The sequence below is a fragment of the Erithacus rubecula genome (genome assembly GCF_903797595.1).
Source record: "Erithacus rubecula genome assembly, chromosome: 13".
NCBI classification, from domain to species: domain Eukaryota; kingdom Metazoa; phylum Chordata; class Aves; order Passeriformes; family Muscicapidae; genus Erithacus; species Erithacus rubecula.
In genome coordinates, this window is record NC_136665.1 from 11,538,313 (window position 1) to 11,565,646 (window position 27,334).

The 27,334-nt window shown below is 44.4% G+C and overlaps 1 protein-coding gene across 7 annotated transcripts in view; it reads left to right on the forward strand.

The window, feature by feature from the left end:
• Nucleotides 1-27,334, forward strand: part of PLXNB1 (plexin B1) — a 77,316-nt gene that overhangs the window by 15,040 nt on the left and 34,942 nt on the right. Inside the window, exons 1-3 of one of the 7 annotated variants that reach the window (XM_079317052.1) lie at nt 3,695-3,931; nt 6,552-6,823; nt 22,953-24,096. In XM_079317052.1, coding sequence (XP_079173178.1) covers nt 22,963-24,096 — 1,134 coding nt within the window. In that variant the 5' untranslated portion in view covers nt 3,695-3,931; nt 6,552-6,823; nt 22,953-22,962. Of the gene's footprint in view, nt 1-3,694; nt 3,932-3,956; nt 4,254-6,551; nt 6,834-22,952; nt 24,097-27,334 lie in introns of those variants that run through there. The other 6 variants (XM_079317053.1, XM_079317051.1, XM_079317049.1 and 3 more) reach the window with 6 other exon arrangements.

The window sequence follows — 27,334 nt, forward strand, 5'->3', positions numbered from 1 at the left end:
AGCAGCAACCAACTTTCTCCTCTTTCCCTCTGACAGGCTCAGGAATATTCACCACAGCAGTGGGACTTCCATTTTGGCTGTCCCTGCAGTTCTGCACTGGGTTGCCTCTGTGCACATTGTTTTTCAAGAAGTTGGAAAGCTCTTCTCACCTGTTCTGGCCAAAAATCTCCTGTAACATTTTCACAGCAGTTAACTTTAGATGCCAAAACTCAGCCTTGCAGATCCTCATCATTCATGGCACACAAAAGATAGTTTTTATGAGGTAGTTTTTATGACCTCCCCTTAGAGGAACAGATACTTTAGTGGGAAAGGTGAAACTGTGGTTGTGATTGCATTGTAGTGGTACAGCAAGAGTGGAGGCAGTGGCAGCTCCCAGCTGGGCTGCAGGTGATGGTTGGATTTGGCGTTTCTCCTTGAAAATCTGTTTGAGGTCATATTCTCTCATGTCAGTCTTGCTGGTCAGCTATAAATGTGTTCAGTTTTCCTTCACCCATGATCCCACTCTGTTTCACTGTATCCCTGTAAATCTGGTTTAAGAAACAGCTTTGTAGAAGTTTGTCTCCCTGCCTCCCCTCTGCCAGGGCAGGATGGGCTCTGATCAGACACTGCATGGGCTGATGGGGCTCCTCTTCTCTGGGGAAAAACACACAGCAGAAAAAAAGGCAGAACAGTGCTAAAAAAACACAGATTTTTTTTTTTAATTATTATTATTTTTTTTTAGGTGAGAGGAGAATGTCTTTCCTCATAGCCAATTCACAAGTAGGGAATAAAAGCTGAAGCAAGGGGAGGCCTGTCCATTTGTATCAGCCTGGGAAATGGTGGATTTCTCTCTTGAGGCTTTTGCCTCAGGCATTTTGCCAAAAGGCCTCTAGTCTATTCACTTCAAACACAAACAGTTCCTAAGCCCGAAATGTGCAGAAAGCTCCTGAACTGTGATCAGCTGAGGGCCAGAAAGCATGACCTGGTGCTTCATAAAAATCAATGAATAGAAGAGCTGTGGCTTCTGGATGCTTTGGTAGTATGAGTAGCACTTGCTGTGCAATGTGAACCCAAAGAGCATCAGAGGGTAATCAGCTCAAACATGGATCTAGCCTGTATTTATGGCAGGAAAGTATCCTGGAATCTGTGCTGAAAATTAGAATTTGCATAAGGGAAGTGTTTTGGCAAACACGCAATTACTTTCTTCATGGATCCTGGGTATGGGCTTTCTTCAGAGCACAAAGAATTCAAGATAAATTTTACTTTGGATCTCAAAGGCATGTTTTTAGCAAAGGCAGTGCAAGCAGTGTTGGGACAAACTCCAGGTCTTTGGTGTTCCTGAAGAAACACAAACAACTGCAGAGAAGGGTATAGCTCAGATCCTTTTGCCAGCATGCTTAGCAGGCAGCCCTGTACCAGATCTGGTTCAGGCTTCGACAAGTGACCTCTGTCCCTGAACAGGAACATAAAGAGCCTCAGTGAGCTGAACTAGGCTTTTGCCTGTCTGCTCTGGAGAGAGAGTAACCTCAGTGTTGCCTCCCTTCCCTCCCTCTGTGTGTCTGTGAAAATACGAACTTGATTTAGCTGCCAAAAAAAGACATTTGAAAAGTATACATAGCTCTCCTGTGTCCCAACTTCTGTAAAATATGGGTTATGGTTGGTTCCTGTATATGGCACTCAGTAATTTTACAGAAGAGAAAACAGCACCACTGCAACTATCCACACAACACTTAATACAGTGAGGTCTCAGTCTGTGCTAAGACTCCAGAGTGCTATTCTGGGCATTATGAACCCGATTATATTACACATAGAGCTCAGATGGCTCAGGGCCACGCTCGGGATATTAACTGTTTCTATTAAGCTTTGCATTTAGAGATCCTTCTGTCAGGGGAGGGGGCAATGCTGGACAAGCTGGCATTCCCACAGCACAGACGTGTGTGTGAGCATGGGTAGGGAGTGTTTTGTATTTCATTTGCACAAGGGGTAACCTGAGTTCCTGAGCTCACTAACTTATGGATGTTCAGTATAATAACCTTTTCAATGTACTAGTTTGGTAGCTGCAGGTGTTGTGGATGAGACACTTACTGATGTAGATGTAGAGGAGTGCAGGAGAAACCTTACAAAATGTTATAAATGTGTCATAAGGGGAATTCTATACATAGTATGTCATCTGGCAGAGAATGTGATAAAGTGGCATTGACTGTCATTACATGTGATTCTTGACAGCCTGTGCCCCTGAAAGACTGTTTTTAAGACTTGGTTTAGATTGTGATGAAGGTGGCTTTAGGAATAGTGAAGATCCTTCTGTTTCTCTAAAAAAAACTCAAACAAAACAAACAAGAAAAAAGGTTTCTTTTCATGATTTTGTTTTGTACTGTTGCAGATCTTGTAAAAACAAACACCCTAAAAGCCCAAACAACAATAGTAAAAGAAACCCTTTGTGGATCACCCCTGTGATCCAAACAAAGTTGATGAGTTTCTCACTGTTTGAATACACATTGTCTGCCAGGTGGGAACTATGCAGCTCTTCCTTCCCTCATCACCCTGCAAGTGTAGGAAGAGATAAGAGGAATTTATTTAATCCTATCCTCACACTGGCTGAATTTGAAGCACACTACCAGGCAGGTGTGCTGAATTTGGAGCCTAAATGGCTGCCTTGGATAGGAAAGAGGGGCAGAGAGGATAGCTGTTAGGGATATGAGGCACTGGGATAGTGCTAGTGGGAGAAGAGAGGTGCTGGACGTGGTAGCACATGCTGCTGGGGAAGCAACCTCTCATCTTTCCCTTCAGGTAATGAGAATTTGCCTTTGCAGGGCTTAGGGTTAAACCCTATTCCCAGTAAAACTGCAGTTTGCAGCTCCTTTCTCTGTACTGGGGGAGATGCAGCTGTTGAGCAGGGACTGGCTTCTAAGCAGCAGAATTATTATTTGCAGGAGACAGAAACAAGCTGATGGAGGTATCCGTGTGCCATGTGGATCCATGTGCCACTGTTCTGTTCATGCTTTGGCTGATGGAGAGGAGTTGAGTGTGCAGGTTTTACTGAAGAATATCCCCTATTTCAGAAAGCAAACAGCTGATATCTTGACCTTGCAAAGGCTTGGACATCTTTACCTTTTGAAAGCACTGCTCTCCAAATGTGGGTCTATAGTGCAACAAATGCACGTGATGACCTTGGTCCTCTTGAGCCTTCTTGGCTACATTCTTTGTCTTGGATGCCAGCGACCCTGAGATGTGCACATTTCCCTCTGCTGTTTTGTGTTAAAAATGAAGAACAAACTGTAATGTGTGAAAGCAGTTTGTGTGATGAAACCCATCAAAGTAAACTTGAGGAGATGGTGGTGGTGGTGGTTGAAAGAGCTTGGCTGAAACCTGGTAATTGAGCTGGATATAATGAAAAGGAAAAGGGCAGCCAGGAAGCGACTGAATGGAAATCAGTCCCCAAAATAAATATTGCATGAGTGGGGCATGAAGAGATGGAGTCTCATCAAATCAGATTCTGTGCCTGAGCCTTCCTCCAGAATTTCCTGCAATTTAGACAAATGACCAACTTCAGATTTTTAAGTGGTGTTTGTGCTGAACACTTGCAGGCGCGCGTTCCCATCCAGCTGCTGAGCAGAAATCCTCGTTCCTCAGTCTCACTCTGCCTTTTTTGTGGCAGCAGCTTTTGCAGCAGGAGCCCCCCGGGCCAGGCTGGGTTTCTGTGGCAGGAGCAGGCAGGCATTATCCCCTGGCCGGATGGAGGGACCCGGGCTCCCTGGGGAGGAGGTTCGGGCAGTGATTCATTGCAGCTGGCTGCAGCTTGGCCTCCCCTCTCTCTGCCCTGGGTGCCAGGGAGTGACAGCTTGTGGGCAGCAGGCCAAGCTGTGAAAAGAGGAGTGTGTGAGGCCTTTAGCTTTCTCATGCTTTATCAAGCTGCAAAGAATAGCTCGATATTCAGCCAGCGTTGGTGCAGGTCAGGAGAATGGAAATGCGGACTTAACTCCTGACATGCTGGCTGATGGCTGACCGCGGGCTGCGCGCCCACCAGGGCGCCTTTGTACCGCAGCGTGAGGGGCACAGGGGAGCAAAAGTGCCTTGGTGACATGGGAAAGATAACTTTTTGTTAAGTGGGCAGCCTCTGGAAACTGCTGGGAGAGCGGAAAGATGAAAAGAGGGCTTTCCTCTTGTGGCTTGCTGTCTGTGTGCCGGTGGAGGATGGAAACGCTGGGAAGCAGAGCTGCAGGAATGGCGAGCGCCCTGGGAAAGCGAGAGGGACTGTGTTGGACGAGGGGCAGGTCTGTCCCTTCACTGGCCCAGCGGGGCTGTGCCAGTGGGAGCAGGACGGGGCCGTGTCCCGGGATGTCCCCGTGTGCCGAGGCCCTGCCGCCGGCGCGCAGGGAGTTAAGCTCCTCATCGCCCGGGGGCGAGCCTGCTTGGGGGTGTTGAGCTCCATTCCCACGGCTTTTCCTTTCTGAGGGCTGGGGGAGGGATCGCCTGGAACAAGTAAAATGCCTGGAGGCTGGAAAACAGCACCCGGCCCCTCCGGCCTTGTGTTGGTCTGGGAGGGATCTGCGCTTCACGGCAGGCTGGGCAGGGGCGGCCAGCCAAGGCCGGGGTCTGTCCCTGCTGGGCCACAGCCTGCGTTATTTCTCTCCTTCGGGCAAAGAGAGATGGCTTTGCAGGCAGTAGAGTGCCTGCCTAGGGAACGAAATAACAATTCTCAGCTGGAAGGACATGAAGTAGAAATGAAGCCCGAGCAGTCCTATGGGCAGATCAGAGCACAGGTTAACACAAAGGTTTTGTGACTGAAGGACAGCAGCAACACTGGGTTCCCTGAAACACATGCACGTTTCTCAAAGGCATAAGGCAGCAGAGTCCTTCCTTCCCGATGCTGACTCTGCCTTCTCCTGCTGTGTCACTTTGAGCTGCTGAGTTGAGAGGTGTTAGAAGCCCTGAGGAGCAGGAAAAGGGCAGGTGAAAGCCTGAGAGGCTGAGTTAGGGAGTTTGCAGGTGCTCCCAGCACAGCCTGCAGCTGCCTGTGAGCCAAAATCCCATCTTTCTCCACCAGCTGTGCAGGGGTGTGGGACAGCAAGAGAGCTCTGCCACATCCCAGTTTGCTGTGTGGAGCTGAGTGTATCTGTGTGAGGTACTAATCCCAGCCACCACCTATCCCCCACCAGAGGGAGAAGGGATTTTGCATACTTGTTCAGCCCCTAGAGAGACTTTGAAGTCCACTCTGGCATCTAAGGTGTGCAGTCCCTATTCTCAACAGGTTTTGAATTCAAGGCGAGGTGAACTGATGTGAGCAAATGGGACCTAGCAGTGCCATAAAGGAGGAATGAACTGTGGGCTTGGAGTGCAGTTGCACAGTTTGATTCTGCTGGGTTGTATTTGTGCTGTATAGACCAGGTTATGCCAAAGGGCTGGCAAAGGTGTGGTTAGAGACTGGATTTTTGCTTGTGCATTGGGTGTCTGGTCTTGCACCTGCCCCAGATCATCTTTGCAAAGAGTGAAGTACTGTGATCCTCCCACTTGCTGTGCTGGTTCCTGTGGCAGTAGGATGTGAAGGGGAGAGGGTTTGGGAAGCAGTATTGCCTGTGTGGGCAGAGGCTTTGTTTAGCTTAGGGTAGCACCCAGATACAGACCTTAGTGATGAAACAGGGTGCAAATATTCTCCAAATACCAGACTTGAGGTGAATCTTGTTGATGGTTAATGCCAAAATTCTAATAAACACTGGCTGATAGGCAGAAGTCCTTGTTATGTCTTTTCTGCACCCTGTGCCTGGTCACTGAGCTCTGCTGTCGAGTGTTCTGCAGCTCTTTGCTCTGTCCATTTATTCACTCAGCAGTGGGAAATGTGGCTGGAGTGGGAGCTGGGGTCCCAGGCTGATCTGAGCCCTGTGCAATGCAGACCTGCAGTGGATGCACAAAGAGAATCTTTCACTGCCTGTGAGGCAGCTTGGGACCCAGGTGCAGCGAAGACACCAGCGAGAGCTGGCTCCCCTGCAGGGACAGGGGGTGTGTTCTTATTGTGCCTGCTCTGGTTTGCTCCTGTCTAGCCTCTTCTCATTATTCTCGCCTTGAGCTGTCTCAGCCTAAAGGCAAAGTGCTGCAGAAAGCTCTGTGGGCTTTCCCTTGAGAGATGTGGGGTCCTTGGAGAGTGGCTGTTCAAGGGAAGCACTGCAGTGGGCAGAATTGAGGCTGTTTCAGGCTGCACAGCTCTGAGCTAATCTCCCAGAGGCAGAGACATTACTCACCAATCAGGAATGTGTCTGTATTTTTCCTAATGAGAACAAAACATTTTATCCCTGTTCATTAGCAGAGAGTTAGCGTGTGCAGTTGCTATGCCAACAGACTCCTCTCCTCCGCAGACACACTGGGGGTGTCCTCCATGCCATGGTTAGAAGGGTGAACAGGAAGGCTGGTTCTGGCAAGAAAAAGATCCCATTGTTTTCCCAGGGCTGCCTGGACTTTGTGCAGCTGGCCAGACCATGCCTTCTCGGGGGAAGGGAACCACAGCGGGAGTCAAGTGCAACAGATTTAATTTATTGGAAAAGTAGTCTTTGCATTTCATGCTCTGTTGTTTTTTCCAGCTAGAGGCACACTCTTCAGTAAGAGAAATGAAGGTATCTCAACGTTCCCAAGAGTCCAGATGGTAAGCAAAATGTGCCAGGAGTCAGCACTGGGATGCCCATGGACTGCTGCAGCCCGCTGGGCTCCTCCTTGTTCCTGATCGTCTCCGTGTGTGTGGCCACTGTCATGCTGGGCAGCCTCTGGATGCTGCTGCGTGACGAACCCACCTGACCAACTGTACCACCTGTGATTAGCTGGACCAGTTCTCCAGGCACGTGGGCTACTGGAAAGAGTGAGTGGCTGTATGTGGGAGCGTTCACTTGTTCCCTTTGCAAAGGGAACATTCTTTTTATGCAAGGAAATCCTGTGAAGGATGAAGGATATCTCTTCAATGGAAGCTCTGTCCTGTAGAGTTCTACTGTAAGCAGATGTATTTACTCCAGAGGTTGCCTATTTGTCATTTTTTTCTTTGTCACCCCAACTTTCTTAAGAGAATGATTGGGAATTGTGGGTTGCAATGCTACCAAAGTCAGGCCACCGTACACCCTTTGCAAGTCCTCTTGACACCTCTGGTGCTGCACTTGAAATATAGAAAACAGCTTTTAAACTTAGAATTTTCTGTAGAAGAAAATTAATTTAAGCTACAGACAGAAACAAACAACAAAAAAAAAAATCCAAAACAAAACGGTGAGTTTCTGATGGTGATCTATGAGTAGAAATGGGGGAGTGAGTGTTGCCAAATCTGAAGACAGACTCCTGGAACAGGAGTGACATTCATCTCTGTCAGTCACCATGGAGTGTGATGAGCTGCTTTGTGCTGGCTGAGCTTTGTGGTGTTGACAGCTATAGACCCTTAAAGAAATGTCTCCCTGAAACTGAATTCTTCCAGGCTCTTCCTATTAAACAGGATAGTTACAACTCTGCTGTCAGTTTCTCTGGCAAAGCACTCTGTAGGTGAATACATGGAATTTGAATATGGCAATTTGAATATCAAATGTAGGGTGGTACATCAGAGATCCCAGACTGAATGAGTTGCTGGAGATCTGCAAATCTGCATGAACTTCTGGCTGAGGAGTGAAATCCTGACACCTGGATACTAGGAGCTGATGTAGATGAGTCACTGACTTTTGCACTGGAGAGATGAGTGTCACCTTAGAGCACTGGGAGTACTGGAGCCCCTCATCAGAAGGATGTCTGCTAGTTGGACTTGCAACTCTAACATCAGGAGAAATAAAACCAGCAGAAATAAAAATAATGAACAAAATGAGACAGGAACCCCCAGCCCAGACCTCTCTGGGGTGCAGCCTGTGTATTTCAGCTTGGTGGTAGACCTGGAGGGAACTCTTAGATAATAAAGAGCAAGTTTTCAGAAAATCTCTTTCAATCTGAAGCATCCAAGAATAAATTCTGAATACGTACAATAAATGTACAAAAATTGGAGAGCTGGTTGCCTCAGCTTTGCATTGCTCAGGATGGTGCCAGTAAAATATCTAAATCAAAGCTGTTTGAAATAGGGAATGTGTAAGTACTTGAGATGACTTGAATTCAGGCCAGTCTCTTCTGGATCCATGCTTTCAGGGTACATTAAAAAATACAAGATCGTAAGGAGGCCAGAGAACTGTATGTTGTATTATTTTAGATACTGAGGTGATTCTGTCCAGATCCTATTGAAAAAGTGCTCCAGCAGAAGTGCACTAGAGGACATGCTTTTTAGTACCTTTCAGTGTGAAAGATCATGTCTGAACAAACTGACTTCTGAAATGTGAGTTACGGTTATTATCTGAGTCGCGCTCGACTTCATTCCTGTGCAGCCAGAGCAGCAACTTGGTGTTACCTAGGAGAGTGTTACTTGTTCCCTCCTCTTCCCTCCCCTTTAAGCAGTTCAGAGACTCCTTTTCTGCCCTATTTTCTGTGCATCACCAGTTTTTAAGAGTAAAGATAAACACACAACTGCAGTGCTATGTACAAGGGAAGAATTCTTGTCACCTTTGCCTCTGAAAACACCTCAGGTGCTCACAGAACCTTGGGAGGAGAGTTTTTTTCTTTTTATCAGGACCAGTTATGGGCCATTTGTGGGGTGTGGTTCAAAACCCTAAATCATGGGGTAGGTTATATTTTTAAGGAGTTGTTAGCACTGCGTATTGTAACTCGAGGTTATATATTGTTCTGTTGGGTTTTAATGGCCTTCCTTCTCTTTTTTAATTCCAGTTACCCTTCTACATGTCTGCATCTTTAAAAAACGCTTATTTGACTCTTAATAGAAAAACTGGCAAAGGACAGAGTAAAGCCAGGAAAGTTATTTCAGCCTGACAGGAAGGTTTGGGTTGCTTAGTCAGCTAAGCATGTATTATTAACAAAGTTCTATATCTCATAAAGAATGTGGGAAGCAATTAGGATTACTGCATTTGTGGAAGAAATCACTCAGGATTTTGGGGAGTCATGATATAAACAGTCTCCAAACCCAAATATTCTTGTATGACTCTGCAGGAGAACAAGGTCTGTTAACAATATTGTTCTGTGTAGCATCAGGAAATCTATAAATGCAGAGCCCATACTTGAGGAAAAAACTGCTGGATTAAAATGTTCATGAAGAACGTATGACAGAACAAAGCTCTGGAACACAATCTTGTGAGGGATCTACCCTACATTAGGGCAGGCTATTCCAAACATAAGATTATTTGTATTTTCAAAGAACTAATAGGGATAGAAAGTTTTTTAAAATACACCCTGTTCTGGTGGAAGAAGGGTGCAACTGAATGCTGTGGCTTGAAAGTAAGCTTGCTTTTGAACAAACTCAGTTTAAGGAGTTAGACTGAATATTTTAACAGAGAACTACCAGACAGGCAATTCACTATAGAAGTGGGGAATCCCTGCTGTTTTTGATAACCATCACACTGGTTCCTCCAGCTCTTAGGGAAGTCAAGTTTTCTACAGCTTTAGGAAAACCATTGCCATCTTAATAGATGTATCTTCAGTTTTTAGAAATGGAACAGCAACAGTGAACAGAGGTGTATTTTAACTTCTGTACAAAGCACAACATAATAAATTGGGATTTTTCACCTGAAAAACAATAAATGACGCTTATCATAATAAATAAATTACAGTTGTCTTGAGTTCCTTAATTACCTGGAAAGTTTAGAGGGGGAGCAGTCTTTTTTCCCTTTTCCATTAAAAGTACGGATTGCATGGAGACAGCCTGCAGTAGGCTTAAAACCAAGGAACAATTTAGTCCTTGATGTGTGCAGTTAACCTGGGAAGCTTCTTGCCACAGGATGTTGTGAATGCCAAATATCTGTGTGTATGTGAGGACATGAGGCAGGTCTGTAGAAGAAGGAGCTATTGAAGATTACTAAATGCATAAAAATCACCTTTATCTCAACAAGTCCCTGAGCTGCTCATTATTGAAGCCTGGGAGAGTATTCAAGGAGGTCAAGTTCTACTATGTGTTTGCTTCAGTCTGATGTTTCAGGCCACAGACAGATAAGGGCAGCCTGGTTTGTCAGTGTGGGGTGGGAGGGGGGATGCTAATAAGACTGGTAAAAGAAGAGGCTGGCACAGCTTGTGTTCTAGGTTGGTTCTGTGCTGCCTGTGATGTGCAGCATGCATCTCTTGCTTGCTGAAGGCACTGCCTTGGGCTGCTGGAGTCTGCAGGCTGTTGACTTGAATGTGGAGAGAGGTGCAGGGTGTATATCTAGAAACTACACAGGTAGGAGAAGCAGTGGGAAGATGAATGTTGTAAGCAGAGAAGCTTACTTTCCCCTTTTCTCTGTGGCAAATGCTGTTCCTGCTATTATGGGATGGTGGGTTTTATTGAGATACAGAGACTGCCTTACTGCTGATAGCCTACATCTTATTTGTGTTAATTTCACTCCTTTGAAAGGGTGTTTCTTGCTTCGTAATGGACTCTTATTTAATTTGAGCTAAAATGGGTGATAAGCTGGTGCATGAACAGTAAAACCTCTGTTCCAAAGCTTTTTCAAACTAAAAATGTCATGGCCTACGTGAGGTTCATACTCTTCAGAAGTACTCAAAACATTGGTCCTATTTTAGGTCCTGTCTAAACATTTAAAAATAACTCAAAAACAGGGCTCACTTCTAGATGATGCTTCACCCTTGAAAGTCAGCTCTTCCACTTGGTTTTAGATGCTTACCCAAATGTGCAGAGGCCACAGTATGGACCAGCCCTAGTTGTTTCTTTGAATTTTAATTTCAGAAAGAAGAGAACAGTGTCAGGATATCTGTTGTTTTGTCTCTAGAGACATGGCCTCTCCTTTTAGGCAGTATCCTTTTGAGTTTTGGGAAGGGGGTGTTTAAAAGTTTTTGTTGACTGACGTTGCTGCTGTGATCCCTGGGGAACAGCTATGCAAAGCTGACCAGTAGCAGAACTGTGGAGCTGTGTATTCCTGGAGGCAGACTCTTATGACTGAAAACTGAGTTGGTGTATTTTGGGAAGCTATAGCCCCTCACCAAGGATACAGAAACAGTCTTGTGTGTGTATCCTGTTCTGTGGTGAACATTACTCCATGGAGTGGCTGAGGAATTGCATGCTCAGATTACAGCTGTGGGGAATACAGACAGACCTGGGGCTGAGGGAGAATCCAGGTGGAATGTACAGGACTAGGACAAGGGTCACCTTGGGGAAGACAGGCACCAGGTGGAGAGGACTGAAGTTCCTTTCCTGTTCATTGCTCTCCCATTACCTTAATTTTGTCCACTCTGGTACTGGAAGAAATTTCTATCCCAAACCCTAAGTTTCATCATTGCAGAGTAGCAATGGGCTCAGTTGTTACCCATTTACAGAGTATCTTTCCTGATTTGTTCTCAGTTTCTCAGTTACTGTTTTCATCAGTAACTGTTTTCATCTATACTCTTTTCATCACTGCTCAAACAGTGATTTCTCTCCCAGCTTGTTCCTGTGTGTGCTGGACCTGTCTGCCTTTCTCCAGATAGTCTGTCCAGATTAGATTTAGTTTGAACCCATCTTTAGCCAGTATGATCTTTTCTATTCCTAGCTGATCCATGATTCTAACTAGTGTATTTCCCACTAAGCCCTGAGAAGATTTAAGCTAAAACTTTTTTATGAGGCTAAATTTGTGTCAACCTCACCATGGACTCCTGGATTGACATTGGGTGGCTGATTGCTCAGTTTGGTCCATGTATAAGTCTGAGAAGTGCTGTCTGAGCCATGCTTTTGTGGGATTTTAATTAGTTATCTATGTGTGGCAGAGTAAACTGTTTCCTTTCCCAGAGGAAGGCACAGTCCCTGCTGTGCATGGAGTACACAGCTTAAAATGACAGAGGAGGGGACATTCTGCAGACAGAACTGTGCTGACCACAGGCTATGGTTTATCCTTCTAGCACAGATGTGCATACTTCTCCCTTGTTTTCTTACCAGTCTCTCTGTTCTGTCTAGCTGTTCCTTCAAGCAGAGGGAGCAGCCACTCAGCTGTAGAACTCAGTGCTGTTCCTAACAAACAACTGTAAATCTGGTTTTCCTGTCTCCTGGGCACTTCTTTGCCCAGGGGTGACCCTGGAAAGGCAGCATGGTCTTGAAATGCCAACAGACAGCCAGTTATACTGGCTGAAATTCTTGCTTATAGCAGTTTGCATTTCAGATTGGGACTGCAGACCTGTTTAGTGCATCTCTGCAGCCCTAGGGTGAAGGTCTGGGCTTCTCTGAAAGGGGAAAGAATGAGCCAGTCAGTCCTGCTCAGCCAGTGGCTGTGAGACTGTGCAGGTGGGAGGGTAGCAAACCAGATGAAGAACAGTCTCAACCAAAAAGTCTTTAAAATTCATGGCTCTCATGAGCAGGTAGCTGGTTCTGAACCTTTGTGCCTCTAGGATAGCACGAAAGTATTCTCAGCCCTGAACCAGCTCAGTATTTTGCCAGAAAAAGTTAGGATCTCCTCAATTTGAATTAACAAAAACTTGTGTTTGTAAAGCACTTGAAGGTATAAAAAATTTTTATTGGGAATATTTTCTTGTTATAAGGTTCCGTGTTCTGGATAAGGTATGACTAGATGTCTGCATGTTAACAAAGTAGCTGGAGAACTCTTGCTCTGCATGGTTTATTTCTCTGAGTACCAAATCTTGCAGGGTCCCAGCTTCTGCTTCATTTGCTGCTTAAGTTTCCTGTTGCTTATTTTCACTCCTCCAGGCTGTAGAACCTCTGTGTTATGAAGGGAGAGCATTGCCTGTGCCCAGCAATATGTCTCTCATCCTGATCTATCTGCAATCTGGTGCTCTGAATTTTATACTTAAACCAAGAACTTCCAGGTGTGGACAGTGTCTGGCATGGAGGGCTGTGATTGTACAGTGCAAGAATAAGGCTGCATGGCTGCTGCTAGCCTGACTCCTCAACCATGTGCACCTTGAATACCCTTCATGGGTGGTTCCTGGGCCACCATTGCATGTTGGTCTCTGTTTGAAAGCACTGAATATCCAGCCTGCATGGGACAGCCTTTGTTCAGAGCTGTTGAAGTGGATCCTGGTTCTCAGGTCTGTGCCAAACCTGTTCAGGCTTCTGTAGTGGTGTGGTTGGAGCTGTTGTTTGTTAGATGTGTTATGTAGGTGTGAAGCTTCCCAAGCTTGGGAAGGTCCCCAGGCTTTTTGAACAACGTGCTGTGTTGTTATCTGTTACTGGCTTTATGAAAGCCTTGACATTGGGTTCCTTAGGTGGAAGAAAATGTCTGGTCACCTCAATTTGAATCATTATCTAACAGACCTGTGTAACCTAATTGCCAGATTATTGAGCATAGTAGTTCATAGCTGATGACTGAGAACCTTCCAGGCTGAGGCACTAATTCATGAAAGATAATTGATCAAAGCATAATTTCTGATAATGCTTTAACATAACTTGAGTAATACAAGGTAGAATACACCTCATCTTGGTTTAAAGGCAAACCACAAGCAGATTGTGGTAGTGATGTGGAGTTCTGTTTATTCTGCTGTCTCTTCTGGGTGGGAGGGGATAGGTACTACTCATGTGGCTGCATTGCATTAAATGTATTTGCATGTTACTGCCTGTATTCATGGCTGTAGCCAGAACTGCTGACACTCCTGGAGTGAGAAGGGAAGACTGTGAAATTGCTGTCAGGATGTATGGTTCTCCAGAAGATTAGAGAGTGAATTTTATTTAAAATGAAGGAAAACACCAAGACGAATTCTTCCTGTCCACCCAGGGCATGTTAGTTCTTTATAGAGACTTAAGGTGTGTCAAGTAAGTTTCTTTAACAGAACAGAGCACCCTGTGCTGCTCAAAGTCAGCAGAGCAGAAGGATTTATTCAAAGCAGGCTTCAGTGTTTAACATTTCTCATTTGCATCTTGACAACTGGATGGTGGAGCTCGGGATGTGGTCCTTGTGTGTCTGCCTGTGGTCTGTACCACTTCTGGCATGAACTCCTTCTGTGGTCGGCCTCTGTTCTCCCTTGTCCTGTGCAAACCTGCAGGGCTGAAGCTGGCAGGGAGACTATGGGATTTCCTCTTGGAGTGCAAGTGTAGCACTGGTGCTTTTTCACAGGAGTTTCCTATGCTGGGTTACTCCAAGGCCAGGCTGGATGCTAGAGATGCCTTGGGGGTGTGGCCTTTGCCTCTGTGAGAGCTTGGTTAGGGGTCATGGTCCTGTCCTCTGGGAAGCATGTGCTGGTTGCAGAGATCTTCTCTCTCCCTTCTGCAGGGCATCCTGCCAAGGAAAATAGACTCTAAGGCAGAAGTGATTACACTGAGATCGTGTGCTCTCCTGGCTGTTTCTGGATGCAGCAGCTGGGCAATTCTGCTTTACAGAAATCGGCACAGATTTCTGTAAATCACAAATCAGCTGTGGCAGAGCAGGATTCTGGCTTTTGTAGCCAGTGGAGCCAAAGCTGAGAATAGGAGGATCCTGGCTGAGGCTGGGAAAGGTGCCCCTAATGACAGGGAGGGCAATGTGGTTGGGAAGGTGTGCCTTGTTTGAGGTGGAGGCCAGTAAAATATGAATCACATCTGTTTGAAGTAGTGATGAAATCCTAGATGAAGGTTTTCTGTAATACCTGGCCAAACAGTCTGGTGTGCTCCAGCTTTTCTCCCTGGGTAGAACGGATGGTCCTGACCTACTTTTAGCAATCGTGGTTCTGCCGAGCTCTGCCCAGGGCTTGGCTGTTCCACACATGGATCTGCTGTGTTCACTCTGAGAGAGGAGTTTCCATCAAATGCTTGGCAGACAGGGAAGAGCTGTTCCTGGAAGAGGGACTGTGGGTACACTTAACTTGGATCTGCCACTTTTGTGCTCTGTGGCTCCGACTCTGGGTTCACTTTCCCATGGTGTGCATTAACTTGTGTTGTGCTGTCAGGATTCAGTTAGATGGTATCTAAATGTTGACATGAGAGATACTGCCTTTAGAAACAGAGCCTTCTAAATATGTGATTAGGCAGGGCTGGAGTACATTCTTAATATTTAAAAATAAATAAAGTCTATAAATGTACCATAAAGTATAAGTTTAAATAGAATATCATCCTGGGGCAAACTGCAAAGCTCTGTGTAGCTCAGTGTCCTGCCTTTGACAAGATCCAGAAGCAGATGCTTAATAAGCATTGTAAGAAACAGGGCATGTATAATGTGGTGGGTTTGTTTTGGGTTTCTTTTTCATTCTCCCCCCATCCATTTGCCTCCCAGCTTGTGACCATCATCAGTTTAGACCCCTGCTTGGTAAGGAGTTGTATCTTATCATCTGATCTTGACTATATCTATTCTCCATTAATTTATATAATCCCTCTTCTCGCTTGTTTATGTTTCTGGTCTCCATGACATCCTACAGCAATGAGCTCTACAACTTAATTATGCATATTGGATGTTATTTGAAATATTCTACATCCAGTGACAATGTCCCTGAGCTGACTTAGGAAAGTTGTCTGTAACTTTGAGTGCTCTCTTGTTTCTGCATTGTAAAATATGGTAGTATAACCATGCAACTCCATCTATAACTCCATGCTGTTCATCTTGACACTGTCATGTTTTAGACCTCTTGACTTTTCCATATCTTCGCCCCTGGTTGTTTCTTTGTCTATCCAAAGTCCTGCTCTGCTTGATCTCTCCTTATATGGAAGCTGCTCCCTGCTTTTGGTCATCTTTGTTGTCCCTTTTGTTATTGTCTCCTTTTTCAGATGTGGGAATCAGAGCTGCCTTCAGCATTCAACAGCATAGTGGGGATACGTGTTTTCTTTCCTAATTACTCCAAAGGCTGTATTTGCCTTTTTGTCTGATACTCAATGATACTGAACTGACCTATGAAGTTTTCAAAGCTTTTCTGAGTGCTAACAGCTAGTTTTGATCCTGTTGTGTTATATGTACTTAGAATATGTTATATGTACTTAGAATATTTTTGTTAGTTGTGGTATTTATTGATATTCTAAGATATTGTGTAGTTGCTTAAAGTGCGTGAGTTCTCTTTTTACAGTCTTCTCTGAATTTGTGATTACTAATTTTTTTAATAATCAGGTTTGACACTTTTAGACATATTCCTCTTCTCAGATCTTATGTGAATGTACTGAACAGTGCAGATTGCAGAATAAGTTCTTGGTAGATCTCACTGATAACCCACATCTGACAGGGGAACACCTGTCTTTTAAATACTTATTAAATCATGATAGGGACTGTGAATTTAATTCCACAATAGCTTAACTTTTTTTTCAGGAGTCTTAGCTGACAGTTCTTTTAAAATCAGTTTAGTTAATATTAACCAGATGAAAAATTGTCTTGCATCTCAGTTAAACAGAAATGGAAAATCTGCTCTTGGAATTTCCTGGGTGCTGCAGGGGTTTCTCTCTGCTCCACATATTAATTTATGTTTTGGGCAACAATTGGCTTCTTGAACTTAGGCAAGCAACTCTTTGTGTTTTATGTGGAGTGATGATCTTAAATTTATGTATATTATCATAGAAACAGAGAATTTGCTCAGCAGAGCCAATTGGATGGCTGACTTCACTGAGCCCTGCTTTCCTAGCAGTGTTTTATTACAGCTGTAAACCTGTCTAGGCTCTTTGGATATATTCTAAGAGAATGGGATATTTTTCTCCTAACTAGTTTTTTTTTTCCCTAATTGAAAGAATATTTAAGTCACTGATGGTATTTGTTCACATGCAAATGTAACATGATGTGGCAGCTAGAAGAATGAAGGGGTTCTTGTGTGGGTAAATAGAGACCTGGTGGCTTCAGACTGGGGAAAATAACGTGCTCTGAGTGCAGAGCTAACCAAAGGAATGGCCTGTCTGCATCAGGTCCTGTCAAAAGGGAGCACTTGTCCAGGTCAGGTAGCTAAAAAAGTAGAATGTTGACAAATTGGGATTGACTCTGAGAGCTAGTAGAAAAATTAAGTATTTCTGACTAACAAAGCTCAGACCACTTAATGTATCCATCCAAAGGATTATATGTGGCTGCAATCTGTGATTTGGGAAAGCTCAAAGCTGGCAGGATGTGTAAGGGAAGGATTGCATTATGCTTCATCTACTTCTTAGGCATCTATTATTGTCTGCTGCTGCAGCTAGGGTTTCGGTGTAGGTGGACCTCTGTCAGAGTTAGAATAGCTGTCTTTATCTTCTTGCCCAAGGAGGATTAAGAAGGAGGATTAGTTTTCAAACTGTTAATGCAAAAAGTGACTAGAAGCTTCTTTGACTTGGAAGATTTTGTGACAAAGTTAGACAATATGGCAAGGCATTTTCCTTGGGGTAAAGAGCCCTCAGGCATCATCTTGCTGGGTTGAGGTGGTAGTTTCTGTAACTTAGGAGCCCTTAGAAAAAATCCTGTATCACTAGGAGACTTTAGTCAGGAGCTCGTGGGCTAGAAGGGATGTTTAGTGGTGTTCTGTGGTTTGATTACACAGAAAGTTGGAGCAGATCCTAAAGGACTTTAATCTTCAAATGTGTAACACTGGCATAACCTTATCATGTGGTTGTGTTAAGATGCTGTGAAACTAATAGCTGGCTTGATTTCTCCTTTTTAAAATGCACATGTGGCATGGTCTTGAGTTCACATTGAGTTAGTGTTTGGGAGGATGGTAAAGTGGAAAAGTCAACCCTTGATTTGCAATCATAGAGTATATATATAGGAAGAAAGCTTCTTCAACAGTAAGCATATGGTGGTTACTTTATATTCTTTGTAAATGTTTGTGTAGTAGGTCTTGGTTTGTGAAAAGTTCACTATTTAACATTGTATTAATCATTAACACTTCATTTACCAGTTGAAGTGGAAGCTCAGTGTTTATAACATATTTTCATCAGTGCAAGGGTAAAGTTTGGTTGTGCTAGAGCTGTTTAGAGGAAATACCTGTCTACTACCATCATTTAATTCCAGCATGGCTGAAATTAACATTTAGGTAGCCCCAGAGATATAGAAGGACTTTCTGAAGTTTTTCCAAAGAGCAATGCATAAGTATTACTGAAGTATCACATAGTTGACAATATTTTGTGAACATTCTTTTAGTATAACTTCAACTCCCCATCCAGAAAAGTACCTTGTAATGTTCAGCAATAACTATAAAGGGTTTAGAAAACATAATTTTCCCAAGTATTTATCTAAGAATGCTCTTAATTTTGTAGTACAGAATTTCTGCCACCTTGCCGTTTTATATTTGATATTATCTTTAAGGTTTGGGGTTTTTTTATAAGTTATTTTGAACTCAGCTTTGGTGTTATTCACATCTAGTATAACAGAGCTTTCTTTTCTGTCCCAGTCCTGCTCTGACTGCAAGATTGCTTGGACTTGGAATTCTCCTTGGGGTCAATTTTACTTGGAAAACAGAGGTTTGTGTTCATCTCAGCTGAAGCTGCTTGCTGCAAGTCTTCTTAAACAACAGAGCAGGGAACTGGCCTGGCAGCAACAAATAAGACTCAAAAAAAGATTTATTTATTTAATGGGAATGCCATCTTTCACAGCAGAAAACAGCAAGTCTCTGTTGAGCATATGAAGCTTAGAAGGAGACTATAATTCAGGGCTTTTGTGCAGAAAACATAGCAGTGGTCGTCTTCCTGCTGCTGGGCCATTTGAATGTGCTGGAGCACAAGGGTCGTCATGCAGCTGGAAGAATGGGGCTTTTAATTTTTAAATCTTTTAGTGCTCACACTGCGGGTTGGCTCTGCAAATGATACGGTGGAAATTGCAGGTGCACATTTCAGAGACCTCATTTTTTTCCAAGGCTGATTCTGCTAGGTTTGGTGGTGAATATGAAATCTAGCCTAGATTTTTAGTCTAGAAGTTGGAACAGTAGCTGACCTCTCTATGTTTGGAGGATAGAATGTGGTATTAGGGAAATAATCTGTGAGGATTGGAATAATCTCTATGTGTTGATATGCTGTTAAAATGTGCCCAAATGAGTTCTGGGTTTGTTTCTTTAATAAATAAGTAAAATTTCTCAGAGGGATATGTAAGGTCAGAAAGGTAAAAATAGTGCTAGAGAAAACAAAGTCTTAGTTCGAATTTTAAGTAACACAATAGTGTCATTGCTTTAATGTTACTGGTTGTTGTTACATGGCTGTGATATAAATATTCTGTGGCAGAATTGACTAATCCTTCAGCCCTTCTGTTGTGATCCAGATTAAATAAATGAAACTCAGCAGTATTATTTGGATAATAATATTTTATGGTGAGTTAGAGGCAATGTTCAGAGTATTGTCTGGAGCATTTTCCTATTTAACAGGAATTCATCAGAAAAATGGAATATTTAAAAGAATCTTTAAACCTTGGCAATTGCATTCAGAATTAATTAAAGGCTACACACTTTTAGTGCAATCTGTCTGCAACAGCTGTGTGATACACTAGCAGTGAGCACAGGAAGCAGAATGGTTCAGTAAATCCATAAAGAGCTCCGTAGTGTAGCCTGTCATGAAACCATCAGATTTAAATGTAGGTTATCCTCCTCCTTCCTGTCCTCCCAGAGAGGTTGTGATGGGCTTAACTGAAAGGCAAGCATAAAAAAGACAGTGATGCCTGTGCTTGAGAAACAACTTGGAAATGCAATGAAAAGACGCTGCTGGTTTTTTTTTTCCCCTCTCTATTTTCACGTAGGGTGCAAATGCTTCTATACTGATAGGTACACAGTCATGCTTATTACTAATGTATGTTTGCTCACCTAGCAATAAATACAAGTTCATTTGCTAATGGGTCTGTAGCAAAGAACAACAAAGAGCATTATATTGTGTTTATCCATTGTGCAGGGTGATTAGATCCAGCCTGCAGAATATGTTGTTCTACTGTTTTGGTTTGTTTTCTCTGTTCTCACAGAGTCATGAGGACCAGACAGTAGCTTCTTACCTGGATCACTCTTAAGGACTAGCTCTTAACAAAGTGGCTTCCAGGGGGATATTGGTGACTGAAAGAAGAGTGGCTGTATTTTAGAGCCTGGACTGCAGCGAGATCTGATTATGATCTGCTGGAATGAAGAACTAGTTGATTTTCCAATCTATTTCCAGTAGAGGTGCTCCAATAGGTAAAATGCTTTCAGTGAAACATTTGGGATAGTTTCAAATACAGATCAATGAGCTTGTAACAAGATCCATGTTGCTGGAGTGGTGTCATGTGCTGGACTTTGAGTTGAAGCACTGGTTAGTTTTGCCCTGCTGGTTGCCAGTGGGGCTCTGTGGGACACAGAGCAGAGTTGTGCAGCTAGTAAGCATAACCTCTAGCCAGAAAGCCACTGTTTTCAGAATCCATAAATCCTGGAGACACATGCCGATTTTACTGTGTAAGTGCTGGCAGAGGAAGGTTGCATTAGCTCAAAAGAAGATTACAGATTCCTCAGAGTGGTGTAGTATAATGACGTCTTGTGATTCTCAGCTGCTTCCAGATCAAAGATCCTCTTCTCCATGTCATTGTTGCTGTTCACAACATAGTCAAGCTCCTGCTGTTGGATGGCCATCAGCCTATTGTTTTGTTTGCAGGCATTTTTAGCTTTGAAACTGAGCAGACTCCAGACAGTCGTACAACAAGCCATTGTGACATCTGCATGATGGCAGTGCAGAGTAAAGAGACAGTTGTGTGGTTAAGGAGTTCCTTAAATCAAGTTCTCTCCAATAGAAACTGTGAAAAAGCTTTAAAAATAACTAACGTGTTGGAGTTGGAGCAAAATCTTTTCTGCTGATGTAAACCTGAGAGGGTAGAGTCAAATTAGATCTCCTTTCTTCAGTCTGTGTGTGTCTCCTTGCTGGCTTTTCCCACGTAACATCTCCCACAGGATGAGAGTTTCTCTCAGGTGCTACAATGCACTCACTTAGCACTCTGGAAAAGAGACTCCTTGGGTAGTTCAGGGCTGTTTGCCAGTCTGGGTGAAGCAGAGTGTGTTCATGGCTCTGAAGCAGAAAGCACTAAGTGTCCATTATCAGGGCAAACAAAAGCCCCAGTGTGCACGTAGCCTAAACACGGCGCTGGTGCGGTGTGAATCAGTGGCTGTGTGCTCTGGGGGAAAGCTGCCAGCCCAGAGCCAGCATTCCTGAGCCTGGGCATATCCTGACAGTGCTGCCTACTTACCTACAAGAACCGTGTGAAGTGGAGCTTTTCCAGAGCTTCACAAAGCCTATATTTAATAAAGTCTTGTTTTTTATAATACCTTCCATCCGCTGGATTTCACAAGTAAACTAATCCTCTCAACTGGTCTTTAGGTAGAGCAAAGATGCCAGTTTTACTGACAAAGGAGCCTGAAAGCAGACTTCTGTGGGGTTTTTTTGCAATGGCAGGGGACTAGAAGATAGATCCAGAGTCTTACAGCTATTGTTCTCAACATTGCTACTGTGTTTTCTGCACATTGTGCGCTGGGCATTGTATAGAATGTGTGTGAGACAGTTTGTGGGTTGAGAAGTTTGTGGCCTAAATTGGTGAAGTTCTGCAGTAAATGCTGGAGTAGTTTACTCTTTAAATGCTGCAGATCTTTTTCTACCTCTGTGCTTTAAGCACTTCTGAGATAAAAGCATTTTGAACTTACCAGGAAGACCCAAGAGGGCTGATGCCCTAGGAGGGAAGTGATGATAGTTTTCTTAACTTTAACTACAGAATTAATATCACCCCTGAGGAGCTGAGTTGCCAAAATGAGCAGAGCAGATTACAGGCCAGTTCTGGAGGAGATACTGTGCTAATCAGCTCTGTGAAGCCTCTGACCCAGCTTGGCAGCTGTGTAGCTCTATGCAGCTTTGATACCCTGTCTGCAAGAGGGAGGGAGGGGAGGAAGGAAGTAGATTCACAGCTGCATCACCACCTACTTCTCAGTTTAAATGAGGTGGTACTCATAGTAAATTATTGAGTACTTGCAGCTGTTTCCCTTTCTCCATGGGGAAAGCAATAATCTAAACGTTGCAGGTACTTATTACTGCATTTCCACCGTGCTGTGGGGTTTCCCATGTTGTCCAGAGCAGTTGTTCCTGTCCATGGCATGGCTTGAGTGGATCACAGTAGGTTTCAAAAGGAGTTGGTCTAAATATCCTCTGGAGAGGAGTTGAACAGGTCTGGTGGTTCCGTGGGTCTGTCCAACATCCACCCTACCTGGACTTGCTTGCACTTTGAGACATGGGACAGGGAAGGAATGGAGCATTGTCCACAAAACAGACGTGTTTAAATCACAGTTCACAGTACTGGGAAAAGTGCAGTGGGGAAATGAGTGCCAGTAAGAGACTTATACTCCAGAGAGTGCAGTAACAGGTGAACAGGTAAAGGTGGTCTCCTCCTCACCTGGATGTGTAACTTCCCAAGGAGATGGGGTCCCACAGAGTCTGGCTTGGCAGGACTGGGGGCAGACTGCTGGCCCCAGGGAGGAAGCTGGGAACTGATGTGACTGATACTCCAGAGGCCTCATCCTGGCACCCAGGTTCTGCTTGTTTGGGTGATGATCAGTGACAGAGATGGCATGGGAAGGTTTCTTTTGAAGCATGAGTGGAGCAGCCTTAGACCCACAAGAGGCTGTTGGTAGCCATAAGTGATAACAAAGAGAGGGTTTAATTATGATATCTAGATCAAACATAGAGTGAAGGGCTTGTAAGTTTGCTCCAAATTGGATCTCAGCTACAGTTTATTTAAACAATGGTCCTACAGGTTGTGTTTGTCTTAGACAGTGGTTTGTTTTACTCTGGAGTTGCTCATTAACACCATATGCAATGTGCTGGCTCTATGGAAATTTGGTCCTGTCCTGGAGAACTTCCAATACAGCACCGTAACTCAGCTGTGCAGGAGTTGAGTTAAATGTGGATTTTTCTAATGTTACAGGAGTAGTGATCAGCTTCAATGTTGCATGTACTTGCAAGAATTGCACCTTCTCCTGAGGATGCTGCACCTGTCATCTGATGTGTAGATGACTGAATTAAATCTCTGATACTACCAAAGGCCTCTTTCTGTGGGTGCTATTGAAGGATTTTGAGTGTTAATCTTTACTCCTGACTCCAAGGAGTTATAACAGCCTTTCCTCTCTTACAGAGTGTTTACCATGCCTCTGGGAACGTTCCTTCTTCCTGTTCTCTGTTTCTTGGGAGCATCACTTCCACGGGGACTGCAGTATGTCACATTCTCACACAATGCTACAAAATTCCTCCACCTGTCCATGGACTTGGAATCTGGGACCATTTACTTGGGAGCCACCAACTTTCTCTTTCAGCTGACATCTGACCTGCTGTTGGAGAACATGGTTCAGACTGGACCAGTTCTGGACAGTAAGGATTGCCTCCCCCCAGTCTCAAAGCTGGAGTGCCCTCAGGCACACCACACTGACAATCACAACAAGCTGCTGCTGGTGAACACTGTGCAGAAGGAGCTCATTGTGTGTGGCAGTGTCCACCAGGGAATCTGTGAGAAGAGGAGCCTGGCATCCATTGACCACGTCCTGTTCCGCCCCGAGAGCCCTGGTGACACTCAGTACGTTGCTGCCAATGATCCCAATATCACCACTGTGGGACTCATCGCCTACTCGAAGGACGAGGTGCCCTTGCTGTTTGTGGGACGAGGGTACACCAGCCGAGGGGTGGGAGGAGGGATTCCTCCCATCACAACCCGCAATCTCAGGGCCCACGGAGGGGATGTTCAAGCAACAGACTCTCACTCCATTTTCTCCTATGAAGAAACAGCGAAACTGGCTGTGGGCCGGCTGTCAGAGTACAACCACCATTTCATCAAATCCTTCACTTACCGCTCCAGTGTCTATTTCCTCTTCTACCGGCGGGACCTCAAATCCCAGTCGCGGGAGTACAAGACCTACATCTCGCGCATCTGCCTGGATGACTCCCACTATTACTCGTACGTGGAGTTACCTCTGCTCTGCCAGAGCAAGGCCAACACTTACAGCCTCCTGCAAGCAGCCTATGTCACCCAGCCAGGAAAGGAACTGGCCCAGGGGCAGCTGGACACCGAGGGGGAAGTGCTGTTCGCAGCTTTCTCTGCCTGGCAGGCTTCTTCTGGGAAACTGAGCGAGGAGTCTGCGCTCTGTGTCTACGCCATGGAGGAGGTGGATCGCCTGACCAACTGGACTAGGGATGTTTGCTACATGAGAGATGGGAAGTCAGAAGAAGGGACAGAAGTGGCATATATTGAATATGATGTCAGTTCCAACTGTGTCCAGCTGCCAGCGGTAAGTGGTTTTGCGCTTTTGAGCAGCCTGCAGCATGTTCTTGTGTTGCTCAGTGTTCCTGAAGTTAACTTGCTTACACAGATGGATGATGAAATCTGGGTTAAAAGCCTTTGGGCTCAGTCTGTTGTGTCCCACATGGGCAGAATTCCTTGCAGAGGGAGAGGAACTGTATGTGGCAGTGGGAAGAGCATCTGGTGTGACCTGGCCCTGAGGCCTGTCTTGTGGCAATACCAGGCAAGAGCACTGAAGCTGCTGTTCAGGTCATTCTTTATCTGTGTCATGGTCTGCACTGCAGGGAAGGAGAGGAGCATGTCTACGTGCTCCTGTGTGTTGGGAAGGGAGTTTAAGGGGTGTGCTGGGTCCCTGTTGCCTATGGTGAAGTGCACCTCCCAACAGCTTCCAGCAAAGGCACTCAGGAACAAAAAGGAACATTAGCAAAAAAGTGTCAACACAGATGTTCAAAACCCTCCTGAGTGTGTTCCTGTGTAACAGTTTTTAAGTGATCCTGCTTTGGTAGAGGGGTTTGACTAAATGGTCTACAGAGGTCTCTTCCAACTTTAATAATTCCGCGATTCTCTGGAAATCCCAGTTTCTTATAGACTGCTTTAGTCCTGCAGAATTTTGGGCACAAGAAGGATGTTTTCCTGAGCTGGGTCTTTTTCTCCAGAGCTGTAAGAGGTGATAATCCTTTAAGTTCAGTGACAAAAGCACAAGGGGATGTTGCAGGATAAAAATATGTCCTAAAGTGGCTGTGACCCTGAATTCTCACCATCTGGCAGCCACACTGGCTGCAAAATCAGGGACAGTGATACAAACACAGGGCAGCAGCGCTCTCCTGGATGCAGTGTCCTGGCACGAGGCTCTGTGACTATGAGCAGCCTGTTTGCAGCAAGGGTATTTCAGGTCCTTAGCAGAGCAGTGTGTTATCTTGTGTCTTTCCTTTACAGAACAGGCTGTCCAGGGAGTTGCCTCTTCCCAGCCTGGTGCCACAAAAAGCAAAGCGGTACCACAGAGCTTTAGAAGTTTCTGGGGTTGGGTGTGTGGTTCAAAACCAGTCCTAAAATTATGGTTTTCCTTTCAGTAGCTAAAGCTGACTGTAGAGTACTTGTGGGACAAGGGAAGGGTAAAGAGCAGACTTGGAGCAGGATAAGCATAAGGGTAGGAGGAGTATGCAAGAGTTGGGAAGCAGGAGACTGTCCAGCTTGATGTCCTGCTTTCACTGTATTTCTTAGGCATGCCCCATTTGTCCTTGGAAAGACCACATGAAAGGATTTGTCACAAGTGTTTTTTAGGGGAGCTTAAGGGAGTTAAATGTCAAACAGGTATGAGCAGATGAGAAAAATCCTTCATTGAAAATGATGTAGAGCACCCTTATACCGTTTGATCCAATGGAGAAGTAGATGCACAGGGTGGGAAATAACAGCAGTCTCTCTCTGTGATTCCTGGTGCCTGAACCTGGGGTCCCAGCTGGATGGTTTGGCTTGAGTGGCTGACCACAGGGTGGTGTCTTATTAACAAGTGTGTCCAATGATATGCAAATGTCCCCACAAACCTGATCCTTCACCATTCAGCACACAGTAGTGGTTGTCGTTCAAATTGTATCTAACATCATGTGAAGGTCTGTGCCAGCTCCTGCCTGCTCCAGTCAGGGCTGAGTGGAAGCGGCTGTCAATGGACATTTTATGCAGGAGCAGTTTTAACTCATTTTCAGTGGTGGCAGCTTGTGCTAGATGTAAGGATAATGCTAATTAATTTCACATTTTTCTGCCTCCAAACCAACTAGTGCGTAAGGTATGCCCTTTTCCTTAGTTAGCTCTGCCTCTGGGTTTCAGCCCAAAAAGGGAAGCTAAAATTATGGTTTACAGTTCAATACAATCTCTTCAACTGGGAAAAAAAGCCCTAGGCTGGTTTTTGTAAGACTTTCAGACCCAGTTAATTTTAATTTGTTCAGTTTGCTGGAGATTCATTAGTTCTGAGATGCAGAAGCTATGTAGATGCTATTTAGTGACTTGATAAATTGGAAGTGTGAAACATGTTTCTGCAAGGCTTGGGAAGGCTGCATGTCTTCTGTGGGTGTAGTTTTCTAGGCATATATCTTGTCCTTTTGTTTTTAGTTCTCTTCATGCATAGATATAGCTTGTCCTATTGTTGTTTCCTACCTGTGCAGATAGGATACACACAGCAGAATTCACAGCAGCAGCTGCTGCATTTCATTAAGACACTGGGTGATCCCTCAAGTGCATTTTCTACGATGTTGCCAAGATGTTACTCATTGCAAGCAATTCAAACAGCTTCTATGTAAATTTATATGAGTACTTTATACTGACAGCCCCTGCGAGGCCACGGCTGGGCTGTGCCAGTTCTGGGAGAGCTTGCATAGGTCACGTTGGTTTGTGGTAGATAAATGTGTGTGAAGTGACTTGCCCTTGGCATCACAAACAGGCAACAGCAGTGCTGAGCACGACTGGCTTACAAATATTTCTGACTTGTGCGTGGACTTTTTTTTAAGCAGGCTTTGAAAAATCAGCCATGAGTGAGGTCATTAGGCTCCATAATTTGTACAAAGGTTGCAAAAGATACCTAGAATCCCATTCAAAATCAGCACTTAATGCTTTGAAGCATGGAATTTTGGCAGTGGACTGCTTCCTAATAAATCTTATAGGAATTGGATAGCTGGAGAAATAGAAGTCTTTAAGTTACAAGAAAATGATTGGAAGAAGCTTAAAAATCAAACGACAGGTGGTAAGAAAAACATATGCCACTAAAAATGAAAGATAGTTTAGAGGATGATAAAAATCATTGAAAGAGGATGGTAGCAGTTATTAAAAGCTATAACATCCTCAGACTTTGTCTGCACCAAATGTGCAGAAAAATAATTGAATTAATATTTGAAAAGAAAAGAACAAAGCACTGGACTGAAAGCAGTGCTAGTCTAACCGGCGTGGTTTGTTAATGGAACTGCTGTATCAAGCCTTGCCTCCCTGCTAAGATAACAATGCATTTGAGAAGGGAACAGAGCTGATCAAGTTAAATATATTTTACTGTGGAATTTCCATAGACCTTACCAAAACCTGCTGATTGCTTCTAGTTTCTCTAGGAAGCAGTGGAGTATTAAAAAAACAAACAAAGCCAACAACAACAACACAAAGACACGCCAAAAAAAAAAAATTAATAAAGAGAGAGAGGGGAGAAAGGGCCAGGTTTTCCACGGGATCAGTGAGTGGAGATAAGCAGAAGC